The sequence below is a fragment of the Cebidichthys violaceus genome, unplaced genomic scaffold (assembly GCF_023349555.1).
Source record: "Cebidichthys violaceus isolate CVI_PGR_0920_01 unplaced genomic scaffold, fCebVio1.0.p SCAF_4, whole genome shotgun sequence".
Classification (NCBI taxonomy): Eukaryota; Metazoa; Chordata; class Actinopteri; order Perciformes; family Stichaeidae; genus Cebidichthys; species Cebidichthys violaceus.
In genome coordinates this window covers 10709874-10726383 of record NW_027176594.1, presented here as the reverse complement: position 1 = coordinate 10726383, position 16510 = coordinate 10709874, and the positions used below count along the sequence as shown (strand labels likewise).

The 16510-nt window shown below is 37.1% G+C and overlaps 2 protein-coding genes across 2 annotated transcripts; both read left to right on the top strand.

Moving 5' to 3' along the window:
• The first annotated feature begins 864 nt into the window (after window positions 1-864).
• Window positions 865-4417, top strand: LOC137885377 (GTPase IMAP family member 9-like). Its single transcript, XM_068727614.1, has 2 exons — window positions 865-953; window positions 2027-4417. The coding sequence occupies exons 1-2, from the start codon at window positions 938-940 to the stop codon at window positions 3088-3090; spliced, it is 1080 nt and encodes a 359-aa protein (XP_068583715.1). The 5' UTR covers window positions 865-937; the 3' UTR covers window positions 3091-4417.
• Window positions 4418-11670: 7253 nt separating this feature from the next.
• LOC137885348 (GTPase IMAP family member 9-like) lies at window positions 11671-15223 on the top strand. Its single transcript, XM_068727572.1, has 2 exons — window positions 11671-11759; window positions 12833-15223. Exons 1-2 carry the CDS (start codon window positions 11744-11746, stop codon window positions 13894-13896), a joined length of 1080 nt encoding a protein of 359 aa, XP_068583673.1. The 5' UTR covers window positions 11671-11743; the 3' UTR covers window positions 13897-15223.
• Window positions 15224-16510: the final 1287 nt, after the last annotated feature.

Sequence of the window (16510 nt, the reverse complement as noted above, 5' to 3'; positions counted from 1 at the left end):
CTAATCATCTCTATTGATGCACTTTCTGGTTAATGTGGTTAATACATTTTGAAAGGCACTTTGAATTGTCTTTGTGTATAGTATGTCATATTAAAATTAACTTGCCTCACAATGTCTTACAGCCCTGCCCTATGAATCATGTCATTCTTGTTAATCGTTGTATAATTTATTACATAAGTCGATGAACAAGTTAAAGTCCAAAATATCACGTGGAATTTCAGAGAACTGCTGCCTTTTCCTGTGCCGCTTTAAAGAAGTGCTGCCATTTCTTGTAAATGCTCAGGGAGGGGTGACCAATGTTTGTTCAGGTAACGGCTGAATTCAAACAGAAAATACAAGTCAAACAACAGTGGGAACTTGTAAAAGAAAGTTAAGTTATAGGAAATACTGTGACAAATAAGCCAGCATGTGGTCATCGAGAAACACTTTTCTACACACAAGTTCCATATTTATCTGGGATATAGTAAATCATTATCATGACTGTATGCATAGTTAAATTATTGTCTTTTTTCTCAATATTCATGGATGTGTTTTGCAAAGGGATCAAGGTTTAAAACATTTGAAAGTACTCTTTAAAAAGTATACTACACTAAAGCTCTAGTAATAACTTAATGTGTTATTTGTTAGGCTTATAGTAATACTAAGGCTTATAGTAATACTATATTGATTAATTCATCTAGAATAACTAATGTCTCTTGCTTTCTTTGTTAAGACAAGATTACGTATACTTATCCAAAATGATTAAAGACAATATTGTATTTAGCATATTCTTATTTATTAAAAATCATTCCATAACCGAAACCTCCATAAAAAGCTTTAGTTTCCCTTTCTATTTGGGAGTGTGGTTTAGTACATATAGGGTTGTTCTAACAGAGGAGACACATTCTGAACTGTCTGAACTTCAGCTGCAGTATCTACTCCACTCTTTAACCCAAACATGGCCATAAACCTAGGTAACTCAGAAACTGTATCTATGTTTTAAAGTACAATAATTGTTTGGTGATATAGCAGTGCTCACTGCTGAATCTAATTTTATGAAATGTTCCTCTGTACCTCCTATAAACTAATACTGTGTTAGACTTACTTGGAGGAACTGCAAATATAGTTTTCTGACTTTAGTACCAAGAATATAACTTCATTTAAATTCTGGAATTCTTCTTTTCCCTTAAAATCATGATTTCGTCATTACTAGAAAATTAAAAAAAAATGTTATCCATAGTTAAGTCACATGAATGCAGTTTTTGTTCTTAAGAATCCGAGTCAAAAGTTGATTTGTTCTGTTTTTTGGTAGGGAGGTTGAATTGTCTTTTGAAGGGAGGTTCATTACATTACATTATGGTCATTTAGCAGATGCTTTTAACCAAAGTGATGTACAATTCAGTATCTATCTACACACTGTAGATGCAGCTATGGGAGCAATTTTGGGGTTAAGTGTCTTGCTCAAGGACACATTGACATGAGACTAGTGGAGCAGGTGCCAAGGATTGAACCACTGACCCTCTGATTGAAGGGTGGCCCTGCTCTCCACTTAGCCACGGTCACCCCCCCCGGTTAAGTTGAGCTTTTTCTTTGACTTATTAAGTGATGTGACTGACAAACAATTTTATTAGTAACATTTTTATTTTATCAAGAATTTTTTTTTTTATTTTTAAAATCTTAGACACCCTCAAAGAAATGTGTCAGTCTGGATATGTGGACAGGTTTCCACCTTGCAGTTCCACTTTCAGCTGACAGAGGGGGTAGTTTAAAAGACCTGCTGTCTCTTCCTGTAAGTGATGAACTGAACAGTATATGGAAGCCACATTAGATGATGGAGAGAAAGCCAGATGAGAACATTTATTTGTCTCAAATGAAAGTCTGCAACAAATGTTGGAAATTGGAACCTGCAACAAACTCCTTTATTGGCTCTGTCAAAGCAGCAGAATGGATTCTTCTGTTCTCCTATATATGTACAAGTTGCATTGAGTACAACGTGTGTACAACCTGATGTAGAGTCTTATTCAGTGTCACTCATTCTTCTACACAGGAAGCAGCAGAAAAAATGATGAGGAGCTGAGGATAGTGATGGTGGGGAAGACTGGAATTGGGAAGAGTGCCACTGGAAACACCATTCTGGGACGAAATTGCTTTGAATCAAAGTTCAGTGGAAAGTCTATGACTGTAGACTGTTCCAAGGGCGAAGCTGTGGTGGGGGGACAAAGGGTTGCTGTTATCGACACCCCAGGCCTCTTTGACACCAGGTTTGACAAGGATAAAACATCTAAAGATCTCAGCCAGTGCATCTCTTATGCTGCTCCTGGACCGCATGTGTTCCTGGTGGTCATCAGGCTGGGCAGATACACTGAAGAGGAAAAGCAGACAGTGCAGAAAATTCAAGAAATCTTTGGCCAGACTGCAGACACATACAGCATGGTCCTCTTTACTCATGGTGACAACCTTGAAGACACATCTATTGAGGACTTCTTGAAGGATTGTTCAGACCTGCAGGAACTTGTAGACAGATGTAATGGCCAGTACCATGTCTTCAATAATAAGCTGGAGGGTCGCTTTCAGGTCACTGAGCTGCTCCAGAAGATCAGAAATGTAGCCCAGAAGAACGGAGGAAGCCACTACACCAACGAGATGTTCCAAGAGGCAGAAAGGGCAATCGAAAAGGAGCAACAACGCATCCTCAAAGAGAAAGAAGAGCAAATACACAAAGAGAAAGAGAAACTGGAGAGGAAAATACAGGAAAAATATGAAGAAGAGATGAAGAAAATTAATAAACAACTCCAGGCTGAGAGAGAGAGGGAGAGAAAAAAGGGAGAGGAGGAAATCAAGAGGAAGAAGCAGATGATGGATGATGACAGAGTGAGGGAGATGAAAGAGAGAGAAGCAGAGAGAAAGAGAGATAGAGAGGAGAGAGAAAAGGAGATGGCAAACATGATGAATAAAATGAAGGAACAGCGTGACAGAGAACTGAGAAAAGAAAGAGAAAAGTTGCAGGCAAAGCATGAGAAAGAGGCCAGAGAGGAAGCTGAGGAGAATAATTCATTTATTGATGACATAATTAACGGAATCAAAAATGCTTGGAACAGTCTCTGGTCTTGATTTCTTAAGCCGTTAAACTACAGAGTAACCCTCCAGAAGCTAACACATACAGGAATATATGAAACAAAAATGATTTCATCCACATAACTATAATCTACATTTCCCTTTTTTAATTATCAGAATGAATGATAATGAAGATAATGTTGTCAAGCTAAGTCACACATGATTTTTTTGAATGTGGTTTTGGGAGGTAAGAAATACGCATATTAACTTAATTATTTAAAAGATCATATCAAAACTGAAGTAACAGTCAAAGCATTCTTTTCACAAGTTATGTAAAGCTGTAAGTGTTCATATGCTAAACTGATCTAGTAATAAACATTATATAATAAACAATGTGGCTCAGTAGGAGCTCTGCACAAACTTATGAATTAAAAAGTATAAATTAGGTCTAATTAGACTGTTCACACAGGAACTTTAACTAAGCCCCGTTTCCTCTAAAATCATATCTTAAATTAGACAAATTGTCTCATGAATGTGATTTGAAGTTGTCCCGTGAATGAGATTTTGAAGGGTTTTAATTTTGAAATGCTACATCAGAATGTCCTGGCTCTCTCTGAGTCACACCTTGAGGTGGTCTGCTATTAAGGCACTTTTGCATTGGCTTCACTTTTCAGAACCGGAGGTTGCTGCCTGGTCTTGCTTTTTTTCTTTTTTTTCTCCACAGACTTAAAGAGGTGAAGTCCTGCCCCTTCTGGTAGACCACAATGGGACCTTATTTAGGAAAAAGTATGTATGTAGTCAATGGCAAGAGTAAAATGAGGATTTGATCCTCTTTGAATTGTGCCATGAATTACAAATATGTTTGACTATTGTAAAAATATTGAAGGACAAGACTGTAAAAAAAGTAATTAGAATGACAAACACAAAATGCAACATGGAAAGTAACAAAAAGCAAACACGGAAATTGATGATTATTCTGATTTCATGAAAACTGAACAAATGCTGATTATGGGTTATGTACGTTTTAATCGAAAAAAATGAAAATACAGAAATACCATTCGTTTTTTTGTTTTATATAATGCATAGACTGTATAAGGAGATGCAGAGTAAACGTGTTCACCCTTTCTACCAGTAGATGGCAGTATAAGTGTTAGATGGCAGTATTTAGTTGTGTCTTTATTAATTATCAAGGTTATTGATACAGATGTATTTAATGCTGTTTATTTGATCTGATACTTGATATTGATGGCTAATTTGCAACCTAGTTTTGTACATCATGTATTTACTTGTTATTGTTATGTCATTTTAGAACCAAACATTCCTACATGGAAGAGTGAGCATGTGTTGATCATGAGGCAATAAATAATGACAATTGAACAATAAAGAGACGTTTGGTTTGTTCCTTTTAAACACTAAGCATAATTTACCTCATTGATTTATTTGTCACACTTAAATCCTGAATCGAATGGTTGAACAGAGGTCAAAGATATAACGTTGGTCAAAAGCTGTGGTACAAATAAAATTATTTCACTCTAGACACGGATGCCATGCGCGTGTCCGCCGAGAAAACACATGCCCGCGCAAAAGAAAGACGTCTGAGCCTTCTCTCCGATTGGTCAGCGCAGTGACCTTCATTGTGGCAGCGCTTCAGCGGGACAGATCTTGGTGCTGTGAGGGGACAGACGGCGTGTCCCCATGGTTTTATGAAAAGATGAATGTATTCATGTAGAGAGGCTCCTCCAACGTCCGGCACATCGAACTCAGCGGTACGTATTGGCCATATGATTGATCTCATTTCACTGCACCTTTGAGAGACGCTCGTGTGTCTGTGCTTTGACCGGTCGAGACACTTTCATATTTTTGTCAGTGCGTACCAGTATGGCTCATTCTAACATTATGCGACCACGCCTTAAGTGCGATGTGCTCAAACAGGTCACGTGCAGTTGAGAAGGAGGGATGCTCGTGCGTTGTGAGCAGAGGTGTAGCCATGAAGGAGACATCCTCCTCGCTAAACTGTAGACTATGAAGGGACTCTGTTTGAGGCCCAGGCCCCTTACTTTGGTCCAAGTGAATTAGGAGTGTTCATGTCATTTATTTTCATAGTGGTTAAAACAATCACAAATGTAAGGAGAACAAGAAAAGCTGTCAGTGATATGTATTGACATAAAATGTTCACAAATACCTTTTGGAGCTAGAAGTACCATTATATGAAAAAAATCTTAACTTGATAAAGAATGCATTATTGCAGGATCTAAATGGCATTTCATCCCATATGCTATTTACAAAATAAGAGGTTTGTCTTTCTTATTACAGTTCCTCACCATCTAGTCACCCACAGACTGTAAGCTAAAAATGATTTCACATCATAAAGACATCATTTTCTATTTTCTTTTAAAAACTTAACAAGAACAACCATTATCTGATCTGTTGACCATGAGCAGTTAAGGACTTGCTTTAGGACACCTTCAGTGTGGCAATGAGCAAGTGATGCTCTTTCACTTTCCTGACCTCTGATTCTGTAAAGTGAAGCCGATGCTTGATGTATTAAACTTGCATTCTCTCTACTGACCATCAGGGGGCGACTCCTCTGGTTCTATAGAAGTCTATGAGAAAATGATTACTTCTCACTTGATTTATTACCTCAGTAAACATTGTAAACATGAGTTTTTACCAGTGACGTGCGGTGAGATTCGTGGCTGGTGAGGCACTGACACTACATAAGTCAGATTTACAAATATATGAACCCAATAGAGAAGCTTAAATCACCATTCAATTGGCAGGTTGCACATTGACTACTGGTTGTTTTTCATATCAGCATTCTTTACACACACATAGGTAAGGTACATATTTGATTCCACTGGGAGCGTTTCAGTAGCGGAGGCCCACTACTGATGGAAACACTGCACTGGTTCTATGTGGAGAGAACAGTTAGGCACCGTGTGGCTGCAGGGCCATTAACACATGTAAAAACATTGTTTTCGATTCTATTTAATTGACTAACAGTAGCTACAGGGGCAATATTTATACAATTAATAAAGATGATTTACTTCCTACATTTTTATAGCAGTTGACCTGCATGTGTGTGTGTCTGTGTGTGTGTGTGTGTGTGTGTGTGTGTGTGTGTGTGTGTGTGTGTGTGTGTGTGTGTGAGAGAGAGAGAAAGAGAGAATGAGAGAGAAAGAAGCTGATATCTGTTGCTTTGGGGGATTTAAAGGAAGAAATGGTTGTCATTTAAATTCTTTATTTTTGCACTTCAGTTTGCAGCACTTTCCTTTTACTTAACGGTGCTTTATTTAAATCTGTCCTACTGGTGTTTGTAATGTGTGTGTGTGTGTGTGTGTGTGTGTGTGTGTGTGTGTGTGTGTGTGTGTGTGTGTGTGCTTCTGGCCCAACAAACTACACACCTTTCATCCTTTGACACCCACTCCCCCTCACATGTACCTTGTGTGTTTACATGTGCATTTTGATGACACAGATGTAACTTAAAAGTGGTATGTGAAGCAGGTATGCATATTTATTGTACAGATCATTCCACACACTGTGTGTGTATGTGCTTTTGAACAAAGGGTAGAGTGACAGATACTTGCAGGATAACTTTTTCATCCCGTCATTTCTGATGTTAAACCAATTCTCGCTTCATTTCCATGTTATGTTCTTCTATACAGCGGGGAACCTACGGGCAATAATCTGGTAATAAACAAATATGGTTGTGCACAATCTTCTGTGCTGTTTGTATTTTATTCATCCATGCCACATATCTACCAAAAATCACAACATACACCTGAACTGTAACTCATAAGCCAGATAAATGTGTGAATAAAATATGTTTTTGATCAGTTTCAGGTATTGGCATGAAAAAATGAAAAAAATGTCTTCTTCTTTTCATCAAACAACACACCCTTTGGGCCCTTTCATATGGAAAACACCACCAACAATAATAGGATTGTATTAAGATTCAAAAAATAAATTGTGTTACCATGACAACTTTACCAACTTTTTAAAATCTTAATAATAAATAAACTAAATGTAGGTATATTTTGATGGTGGTAGCTGGATAAAAAATTACAGAATCGCTGCAGTGTTCTCAAAATGACAAAGTACAGTTATTTTTTTTTGGAAACATAGAGTACATGCCATGCTTTAGAGAATCAAAGCTTAACAGAAGCGGTGAGAAAATGTGTGCTCCAGCAGGCACTTTAGTCTACACACAGTCTACCGTCATTCCTAGTGATCATTAGCTCTAGCAACTCTCATTTCTACTGTCAGGAGCTGATACCACTAAGACCTATTTCTAAGATATGACTTGTGATCTTTTCTACCCTCATTCAAAGCCGCCAGCAGCTCTGCAGCCACGTAACACGTAACAGCTGTACACATAACAATTTGAAATTTGTCTACAGGTTTACAAATCCAACATAAAAAAACAATATTTAGCAACAAGCAAAAAATGAATTAATGTTTAGATAGGGCATTCCTTGACATTTTAAAGAAGTCGTTCTGGTTATTAAAATGTAATTCTGCTCATGGAAAAATATATTCATCATTTATATCTTTTTTACTGTCTCTAATATTGTCCAAAGACCCTGTTCCAAAGTCTGTCCCACCATTCTCACATGGTGTTAAAACATGACTTCAACGGCTTAACAGTGCAGCAACATCTGTACATTTAGGCCGTCACACCCCCGCTTTAACTGAAGTTTCAGTTTCACTGTGATGTCCACTGTATAAATATTTAGTAGGTGTGGTTTGCTGAATAGAGCCATGACAAAGAGAAGCAGCAGAAAGACTCTGAACTGGAGCAGTGCCTGCACTCTGTAGCCCAAACATGGCCTACAATACTACCATGATATCACTACTGTCATTTTCAGGTACATACTCTTATCTTTGGGTCAGCTAGAACATGCTTTAATGTTCCAAGGACACATTTTTGCCCCCTGCTGTCTGAAATGCTCTGTTTTAGTCTTTAAGGTACATTTGTGAGAGAGCCCACAGAGCCCAAGAAGAAAACATTGTTTTTAGAGAAACAGAGGTAACGTGTTAGCATGTAGCAGAGTATATGTCATGTTAACACTTACAGTAACTATCAGGATTTTGGGGGTGGAAGGTACAACATGAAATAATAGGAAATGTGAAATATTAGTCAAGTAATTCTTTGTGGAAAAGAGACAAACTTACAAAAGTAATCAAAGTTGAGTAAAGTGACGACTGTCCCCATGTGTTATCCTGACTTCTCATCATTACTGTATGTCAGTGACACTAATCATGATGAGACAGTAGACTTTATCCTGTGTCAACATAACTGAAAGTGGAATTACTGATCTTACAACGTAACTTACTGACTTCCATGTCAGCAGCTACTCTGAGGACTGTAGTCCATGTTTCACAGAGTAATTTAGATCTTTTCACTTGAAGTTTGGACTTGTCAGTTGTTGCTAGGCTTGGGGAGTACCGAATTATATGGAACGCCAGTACATGATTAGGATACAAAAAATCTGTTACAGTAACAGAAAAAAAACGTAATCAGATTACCAATACATTTGTTAAAAATGGGGATAACAATTTCAAAAATTAAAAAAATAGAGGTGGGTGGTGTGACCCATGTTATCACAAAGCAGGATGGTTTGCACACTTTTAATTACATTTCTTTTTGCTGAGAAGTATCCCAGCTCATTTCTATCGTAGGAAATGAGCCTTTCATCAACAACATTTATGCGGTCAAATAGAGACAGACTAGCAGCAATCTAACATCTCTAAAAAAAATGATCTTGCCAATTTTTCAATCATAGACAGACATTCAAAGCTTCTTTCGAAAATTTAAATTAAAGGCTTTAAATGGGGGGGGGGGGGGGGGGGGGGCCTTTGGTACAGCTCTACAAATTAGCATTAAATGGATGCTGCTGCTGATGTTAACATCCAGCAACACTAGTGGGCCAAATGATTCAAGAGCTTGAATGGTGACAACATTTTCACAGCTGGAAGGCAGAACTTGTACTGTACTGTGTTGTTGAAATGAAATTTCAGCATGATTTTTTCTTTTCTCTTTATTTACATTTTTGGTATTGATAAAATCCCCAAATTACGGAGATAATCAGATAACATTACTAGTATATTGTGATACTTGGATCAGGTAATTGATTAAATTTTTCAACAGGTAATTTGTAATTGTATTGGAATACACTTTAAAGTAATCCATCGAACCCCGGTTATTACCATATTTATGCTGTGTAATGTTTGTCAAACTCACAGATATATGTTTGATAACCTTTCAAAATTCTGTAGAGAATATTGTATAATTCATATTTTCATCAATCAACATATAATAAAGTTTGAATGTAAAACAGAGAAATGTTTTGTGTTACTTACAGTCACTATTTACTACCTGTTGTAAAGGGTTAGGTTTTCATAGTCAGGATGTAAATTGTTGTTTTTTTACCCTCCTATCAATTATGTTTTTCATATCACCTGTTTTAACTGTGTAATTACAGAAAGCCTTTTTGAAGGAACATGTTATATTTCTCTAACACCACAGGAGCCTTTAAACATTTAAAAATGACCAAAACCTTTAAAAAAAAAAAAGCTCTTTATTCATAGTAATGAAAAAAATAAAGTATAAATTGGGTGTACATAATCAACAAAGCAGCAAAGTCATAACTTTTAGATAAACTCTTATGGGACTCTCAGGTCACAGTGGTCCAGGAACACCTCAAACAGGAGCATAATCACACAGATTCAATGTGATGTGTACATATATACATATACAGTATATATAAATACACACACACATATATATATATATATATATACATACATACATATATAAACATATATATTTTTATATATTTATATATATTTAAGACGCTGGGATTCAAAGCGTGTTGTTTTATCTATGCTTGTCTTTTGGTTTTGCACCTTCAAAACCTCCAGAGCACATATACCACACATCCAGCTTGCATTGTCGATATTGCTAACTTAAACACTCCTGAGCCAGTTTGGGACAAATATTATTTCTATGAATGGATCCAGTCTTTGAGGGTATGATCTTCTGTGCATATGTATATGCAGTCACTTACGACTGGGAAAACTAAATCCCTTTTGAAATAACAAACAGGTACATGTGTCTATGCAATAGGATACATTTGAGGCTGAAGTCCAATGTGCTTTTTCAAGGTCTCTTTATCTAAATGAGGCTCTAAGTCAAAGTACCAGCACTGAAAGCTGATGAGAGCATCTTTAATATCTGTAAGCTTGAAATGAAAGAAATGAAAAAAGCTCCATAATGGTCTCATGTTGAAATATAGACCGAATAGAGTTCTGCTCAGGCTAAAGGCGGTAAAAGCTTGAATGAGGATAATGTACTTTACAAAAGCTTATGAGTATGTAGAGCATTCTTATGAGTATCTAGAGCATTAATTACACAGTTAAAACGGGTGATATGAAAATTATAATTCATTCATTCATTTATTCTTCCACACAGAACAAGATAATGAGGAGCTGAGTATAATGATGGTGGGGAAGACTGAAATTGGGAAGAGTGCCATTGGAAACACCATTCTGGGACGAAAGTGCTTTAAATCGAAGTTCAGTGGAACGTCTATGACTGTAAACTGTTCCAAGGCCGAAGCTGAGTACAATGTCAGAGCAATATGTCCTCCGTGTGAATGTGTTGAATTGACTAAACCTTAAGCACTAACGCACCAAAGCACTAAAGAACCTAAAGATTTACTGTCTTGTAAGTCTCTCTTTTTCTCTTTTCTCAAATTTGAACAGTAATTTCTAATCATCTCTATTGATGCACTTTCTGGTTAATGTGGTTAATACATTTTGAAAGGCACTTTGAATTGTCTTTGTGTATAGTATGTCATATTAAAATTAACTTGCCTCACAATGTCTTACAGCCCTGCCCTATGAATCATGTCATTCTTGTTAATCGTTGTATAATTTATTACATAAGTCGATGAACAAGTTAAAGTCCAAAATATCACGTGGAATTTCAGAGAACTGCTGCCTTTTCCTGTGCCGCTTTAAAGAAGTGCTGCCATTTCTTGTAAATGCTCAGGGAGGGGTGACCAATGTTTGTTCAGGTAACGGCTGAATTCAAACAGAAAATACAAGTCAAACAACAGTGGGAACTTGTAAAAGAAAGTTAAGTTATAGGAAATACTGTGACAAATAAGCCAGCATGTGGTCATCGAGAAACACTTTTCTACACACAAGTTCCATATTTATCTGGGATATAGTAAATCATTATCATGACTGTATGCATAGTTAAATTATTGTCTTTTTTCTCAATATTCATGGATGTGTTTTGCAAAGGGATCAAGGTTTAAAACATTTGAAAGTACTCTTTAAAAAGTATACTACACTAAAGCTCTAGTAATAACTTAATGTGTTATTTGTTAGGCTTATAGTAATACTAAGGCTTATAGTAATACTATATTGATTAATTCATCTAGAATAACTAATGTCTCTTGCTTTCTTTGTTAAGACAAGACTACGTATACTTATCCAAAATGATTAAAGACAATATTGTATTTAGCATATTCTTATTTATTAAAAATCATTCCATAACCGAAACCTCCATAAAAAGCTTTAGTTTCCCTTTCTATTTGGGAGTGTGGTTTAGTACATATAGGGTTGTTCTAACAGAGGAGACACATTCTGAACTGTCTGAACTTCAGCTGCAGTATCTACTCCACTCTTTAACCCAAACATGGCCATAAACCTAGGTAAGTCAGAAACTGTATCTATGTTTTAAAGTACAATAATTGTTTGGTGATATAGCAGTGCTCACTGCTGAATCTAATTTTATGAAATGTTCCTCTGTACCTCCTATAAACTAATACTGTGTTAGACTTACTTGGAGGAACTGCAAATATAGTTTTCTGACTTTAGTACCAAGAATATAACTTCATTTAAATTCTGGAATTCTTCTTTTCCCTTAAAATCATGATTTCGTCATTACTAGAAAATTAAAAAAAAATGTTATCCATAGTTAAGTCACATGAATGCAGTTTTTGTTCTTAAGAATCTGAGTCAAAAGTTGATTTGTTCTGTTTTTTGGTAGGGAGGTTGAATTGTCTTTTGAAGGGAGGTTCATTACATTACATTATGGTCATTTAGCAGATGCTTTTAACCAAAGTGATGTACAATTCAGTATCTATCTACACACCGTAGACGCAGCTATGGGAGCAATTTTGGGGTTAAGTGTCTTGCTCAAGGACACATTGACATGAGACTAGTGGAGCAGGCGCCAAGGATTGAACCACTGACCCTCTGATTGAAAGGTGGCCCTGCTCTCCACTTAGCCACGGTCACCCCCCCCGGTTAAGTTGAGCTTTTTCTTTGACTTATTAAGTGATGTGACTGACAAACAATTTTATTAGTAACATTTTTATTTTATCAAGAATTTTTTTTTTTATTTTTAAAATCTTAGACACCCTCAAAGAAATGTGTCAGTCTGGATATGTGGACAGGTTTCCACCTTGCAGTTCCACTTTCAGCTGACAGAGGGGGTAGTTTAAAAGACCTGCTGTCTCTTCCTGTAAGTGATGAACTGAACAGTATATGGAAGCCACATTAGATGATGGAGAGAAAGCCAGATGAGAACATTTATTTGTCTCAAATGAAAGTCTGCAACAAATGTTGGAAATTGGAACCTGCAACAAACTCCTTTATTGGCTCTGTCAAAGCAGCAGAATGGATTCTTCTGTTCTCCTATATATGTACAAGTTGCATTGAGTACAACGTGTGTACAACCTGATGTAGAGTCTTATTCAGTGTCACTCATTCTTCTACACAGGAAGCAGCAGAAAAAATGATGAGGAGCTGAGGATAGTGATGGTGGGGAAGACTGGAATTGGGAAGAGTGCCACTGGAAACACCATTCTGGGACGAAATTGCTTTGAATCAAAGTTCAGTGGAAAGTCTATGACTGTAGACTGTTCCAAGGGCGAAGCTGTGGTGGGGGGACAAAGGGTTGCTGTTATCGACACCCCAGGCCTCTTTGACACCAGGTTTGACAAGGATAAAACATCTAAAGATCTCAGCCAGTGCATCTCTTATGCTGCTCCTGGACCGCATGTGTTCCTGGTGGTCATCAGGCTGGGCAGATACACTGAAGAGGAAAAGCAGACAGTGCAGAAAATTCAAGAAATCTTTGGCCAGACTGCAGACACATACAGCATGGTCCTCTTTACTCATGGTGACAACCTTGAAGACACATCTATTGAGGACTTCTTGAAGGATTGTTCAGACCTGCAGGAACTTGTAGACAGATGTAATGGCCAGTACCATGTCTTCAATAATAAGCTGGAGGGTCGCTTTCAGGTCACTGAGCTGCTCCAGAAGATCAGAAATGTAGCCCAGAAGAACGGAGGAAGCCACTACACCAACGAGATGTTCCAAGAGGCAGAAAGGGCAATCGAAAAGGAGCAACAACGCATCCTCAAAGAGAAAGAAGAGCAAATACACAAAGAGAAAGAGAAACTGGAGAGGAAAATACAGGAAAAATATGAAGAAGAGATGAAGAAAATTAATAAACAACTCCAGGCTGAGAGAGAGAGGGAGAGAAAAAAGGGAGAGGAGGAAATCAAGAGGAAGAAGCAGATGATGGATGATGACAGAGTGAGGGAGATGAAAGAGAGAGAAGCAGAGAGAAAGAGAGATAGAGAGGAGAGAGAAAAGGAGATGGCAAACATGATGAATAAAATGAAGGAACAGCGTGACAGAGAACTGAGAAAAGAAAGAGAAAAGTTGCAGGCAAAGCATGAGAAAGAGGCCAGAGAGGAAGCTGAGGAGAATAATTCATTTATTGATGACATAATTAACGGAATCAAAAATGCTTGGAACAGTCTCTGGTCTTGATTTCTTAGGCCGTTAAACTACAGAGTAACCCTCCAGAAGCTAACACATACAGGAATATATGAAACAAAAATGATTTCATCCACATAACTATAATCTACATTTCCCTTTTTTAATTATCAGAATGAATGATAATGAAGATAATGTTGTCAAGCTAAGTCACACATGATTTTTTTGAATGTGGTTTTAGGAGGTAAGAAATACGCATATTAACTTAATTATTTAAAAGATCATATCAAAACTGAAGTAACAGTCAAAGCATTCTTTTCACAAGTTATGTAAAGCTGTAAGTGTTCATATGCTAAACTGATCTAGTAATAAACATTATATAATAAACAATGTGGCTCAGTAGGAGCTCTGCACAAACTTATGAATTAAAAAGTATAAATTAGGTCTAATTAGACTGTTCACACAGGAACTTTAACTAAGCCCCGTTTCCTCTAAAATCATATCTTAAATTAGACAAATTGTCTCATGAATGTGATTTGAAGTTGTCCCGTGAATGAGATTTTGAAGGGTTTTAATTTTGAAATGCTACATCAGAATGTCCTGGCTCTCTCTGAGTCACACCTTGAGGTGGTCTGCTATTAAGGCACTTTTGCATTGGCTTCACTTTTCAGAACCGGAGGTTGCTGCCTGGTCTTGCTTTTTTTCTTTTTTTTCTCCACAGACTTAAAGAGGTGAAGTCCTGCCCCTTCTGGTAGACCACAATGGGACCTTATTTAGGAAAAAGTATGTATGTAGTCAATGGCAAGAGTAAAATGAGGATTTGATCCTCTTTGAATTGTGCCATGAATTACAAATATGTTTGACTATTGTAAAAATATTGAAGGACAAGACTGTAAAAAAAGTAATTAGAATGACAAACACAAAATGCAACATGGAAAGTAACAAAAAGCAAACACGGAAATTGATGATTATTCTGATTTCATGAAAACTGAACAAATGCTGATTATGGGTTATGTACGTTTTAATCGAAAAAAATGAAAATACAGAAATACCATTCGTTTTTTTGTTTTATAAAATGCATAGACTGTATAAGGAGATGCAGAGTAAACGTGTTCACCCTTTCTACCAGTAGATGGCAGTATAAGTGTTAGATGGCAGTATTTAGTTGTGTCTTTATTAATTATCAAGGTTATTGATACAGATGTATTTAATGCTGTTTATTTGATCTGATACTTGATATTGATGGCTAATTTGCAACCTAGTTTTGTACATCATGTATTTACTTGTTATTGTTATGTCATTTTAGAACCAAACATTCCTACATGGAAGAGTGAGCATGTGTTGATCATGAGGCAATAAATAATGACAATTGAACAATAAAGAGACGTTTGGTTTGTTCCTTTTAAACACTAAGCATAATTTACCTCATTGATTTATTTGTCACACTTAAATCCTGAATCGAATGGTTGAACAGAGGTCAAAGATATAACGTTGGTCAAAAGCTGTGGTACAAATAAAATTATTTCACTCTAGACACGGATGCCATGCGCGTGTCCGCCGAGAAAACACATGCCCGCGCAAAAGAAAGACGTCTGAGCCTTCTCTCCGATTGGTCAGCGCAGTGACCTTCATTGTGGCAGCGCTTCAGCGGGACAGATCTTGGTGCTGTGAGGGGACAGACGGCGTGTCCCCATGGTTTTATGAAAAGATGAATGTATTCATGTAGAGAGGCTCCTCCAACGTCCGGCACATCGAACTCAGCGGTACGTATTGGCCATATGATTGATCTCATTTCACTGCACCTTTGAGAGACGCTCGTGTGTCTGTGCTTTGACCGGTCGAGACACTTTCATATTTTTGTCAGTGCGTACCAGTATGGCTCATTCTAACATTATGCGACCACGCCTTAAGTGCGATGTGCTCAAACAGGTCACGTGCAGTTGAGAAGGAGGGATGCTCGTGCGTTGTGAGCAGAGGTGTAGCCATGAAGGAGACATCCTCCTCGCTAAACTGTAGACTATGAAGGGACTCTGTTTGAGGCCCAGGCCCCTTACTTTGGTCCAAGTGAATTAGGAGTGTTCATGTCATTTATTTTCATAGTGGTTAAAACAATCACAAATGTAAGGAGAACAAGAAAAGCTGTCAGTGATATGTATTGACATAAAATGTTCACAAATACCTTTTGGAGCTAGAAGTACCATTATATGAAAAAAATCTTAACTTGATAAAGAATGCATTATTGCAGGATCTAAATGGCATTTCATCCCATATGCTATTTACAAAATAAGAGGTTTGTCTTTCTTATTACAGTTCCTCACCATCTAGTCACCCACAGACTGTAAGCTAAAAATGATTTCACATCATAAAGACATCATTTTCTATTTTCTTTTAAAAACTTAACAAGAACAACCATTATCTGATCTGTTGACCATGAGCAGTTAAGGACTTGCTTTAGGACACCTTCAGTGTGGCAATGAGCAAGTGATGCTCTTTCACTTTCCTGACCTCTGATTCTGTAAAGTGAAGCCGATGCTTGATGTATTAAACTTGCATTCTCTCTACTGACCATCAGGGGGCGACTCCTCTGGTTCTATAGAAGTCTATGAGAAAATGATTACTTCTCACTTGATTTATTACCTCAGTAAACATTGTAAACATGAGTTTTTAC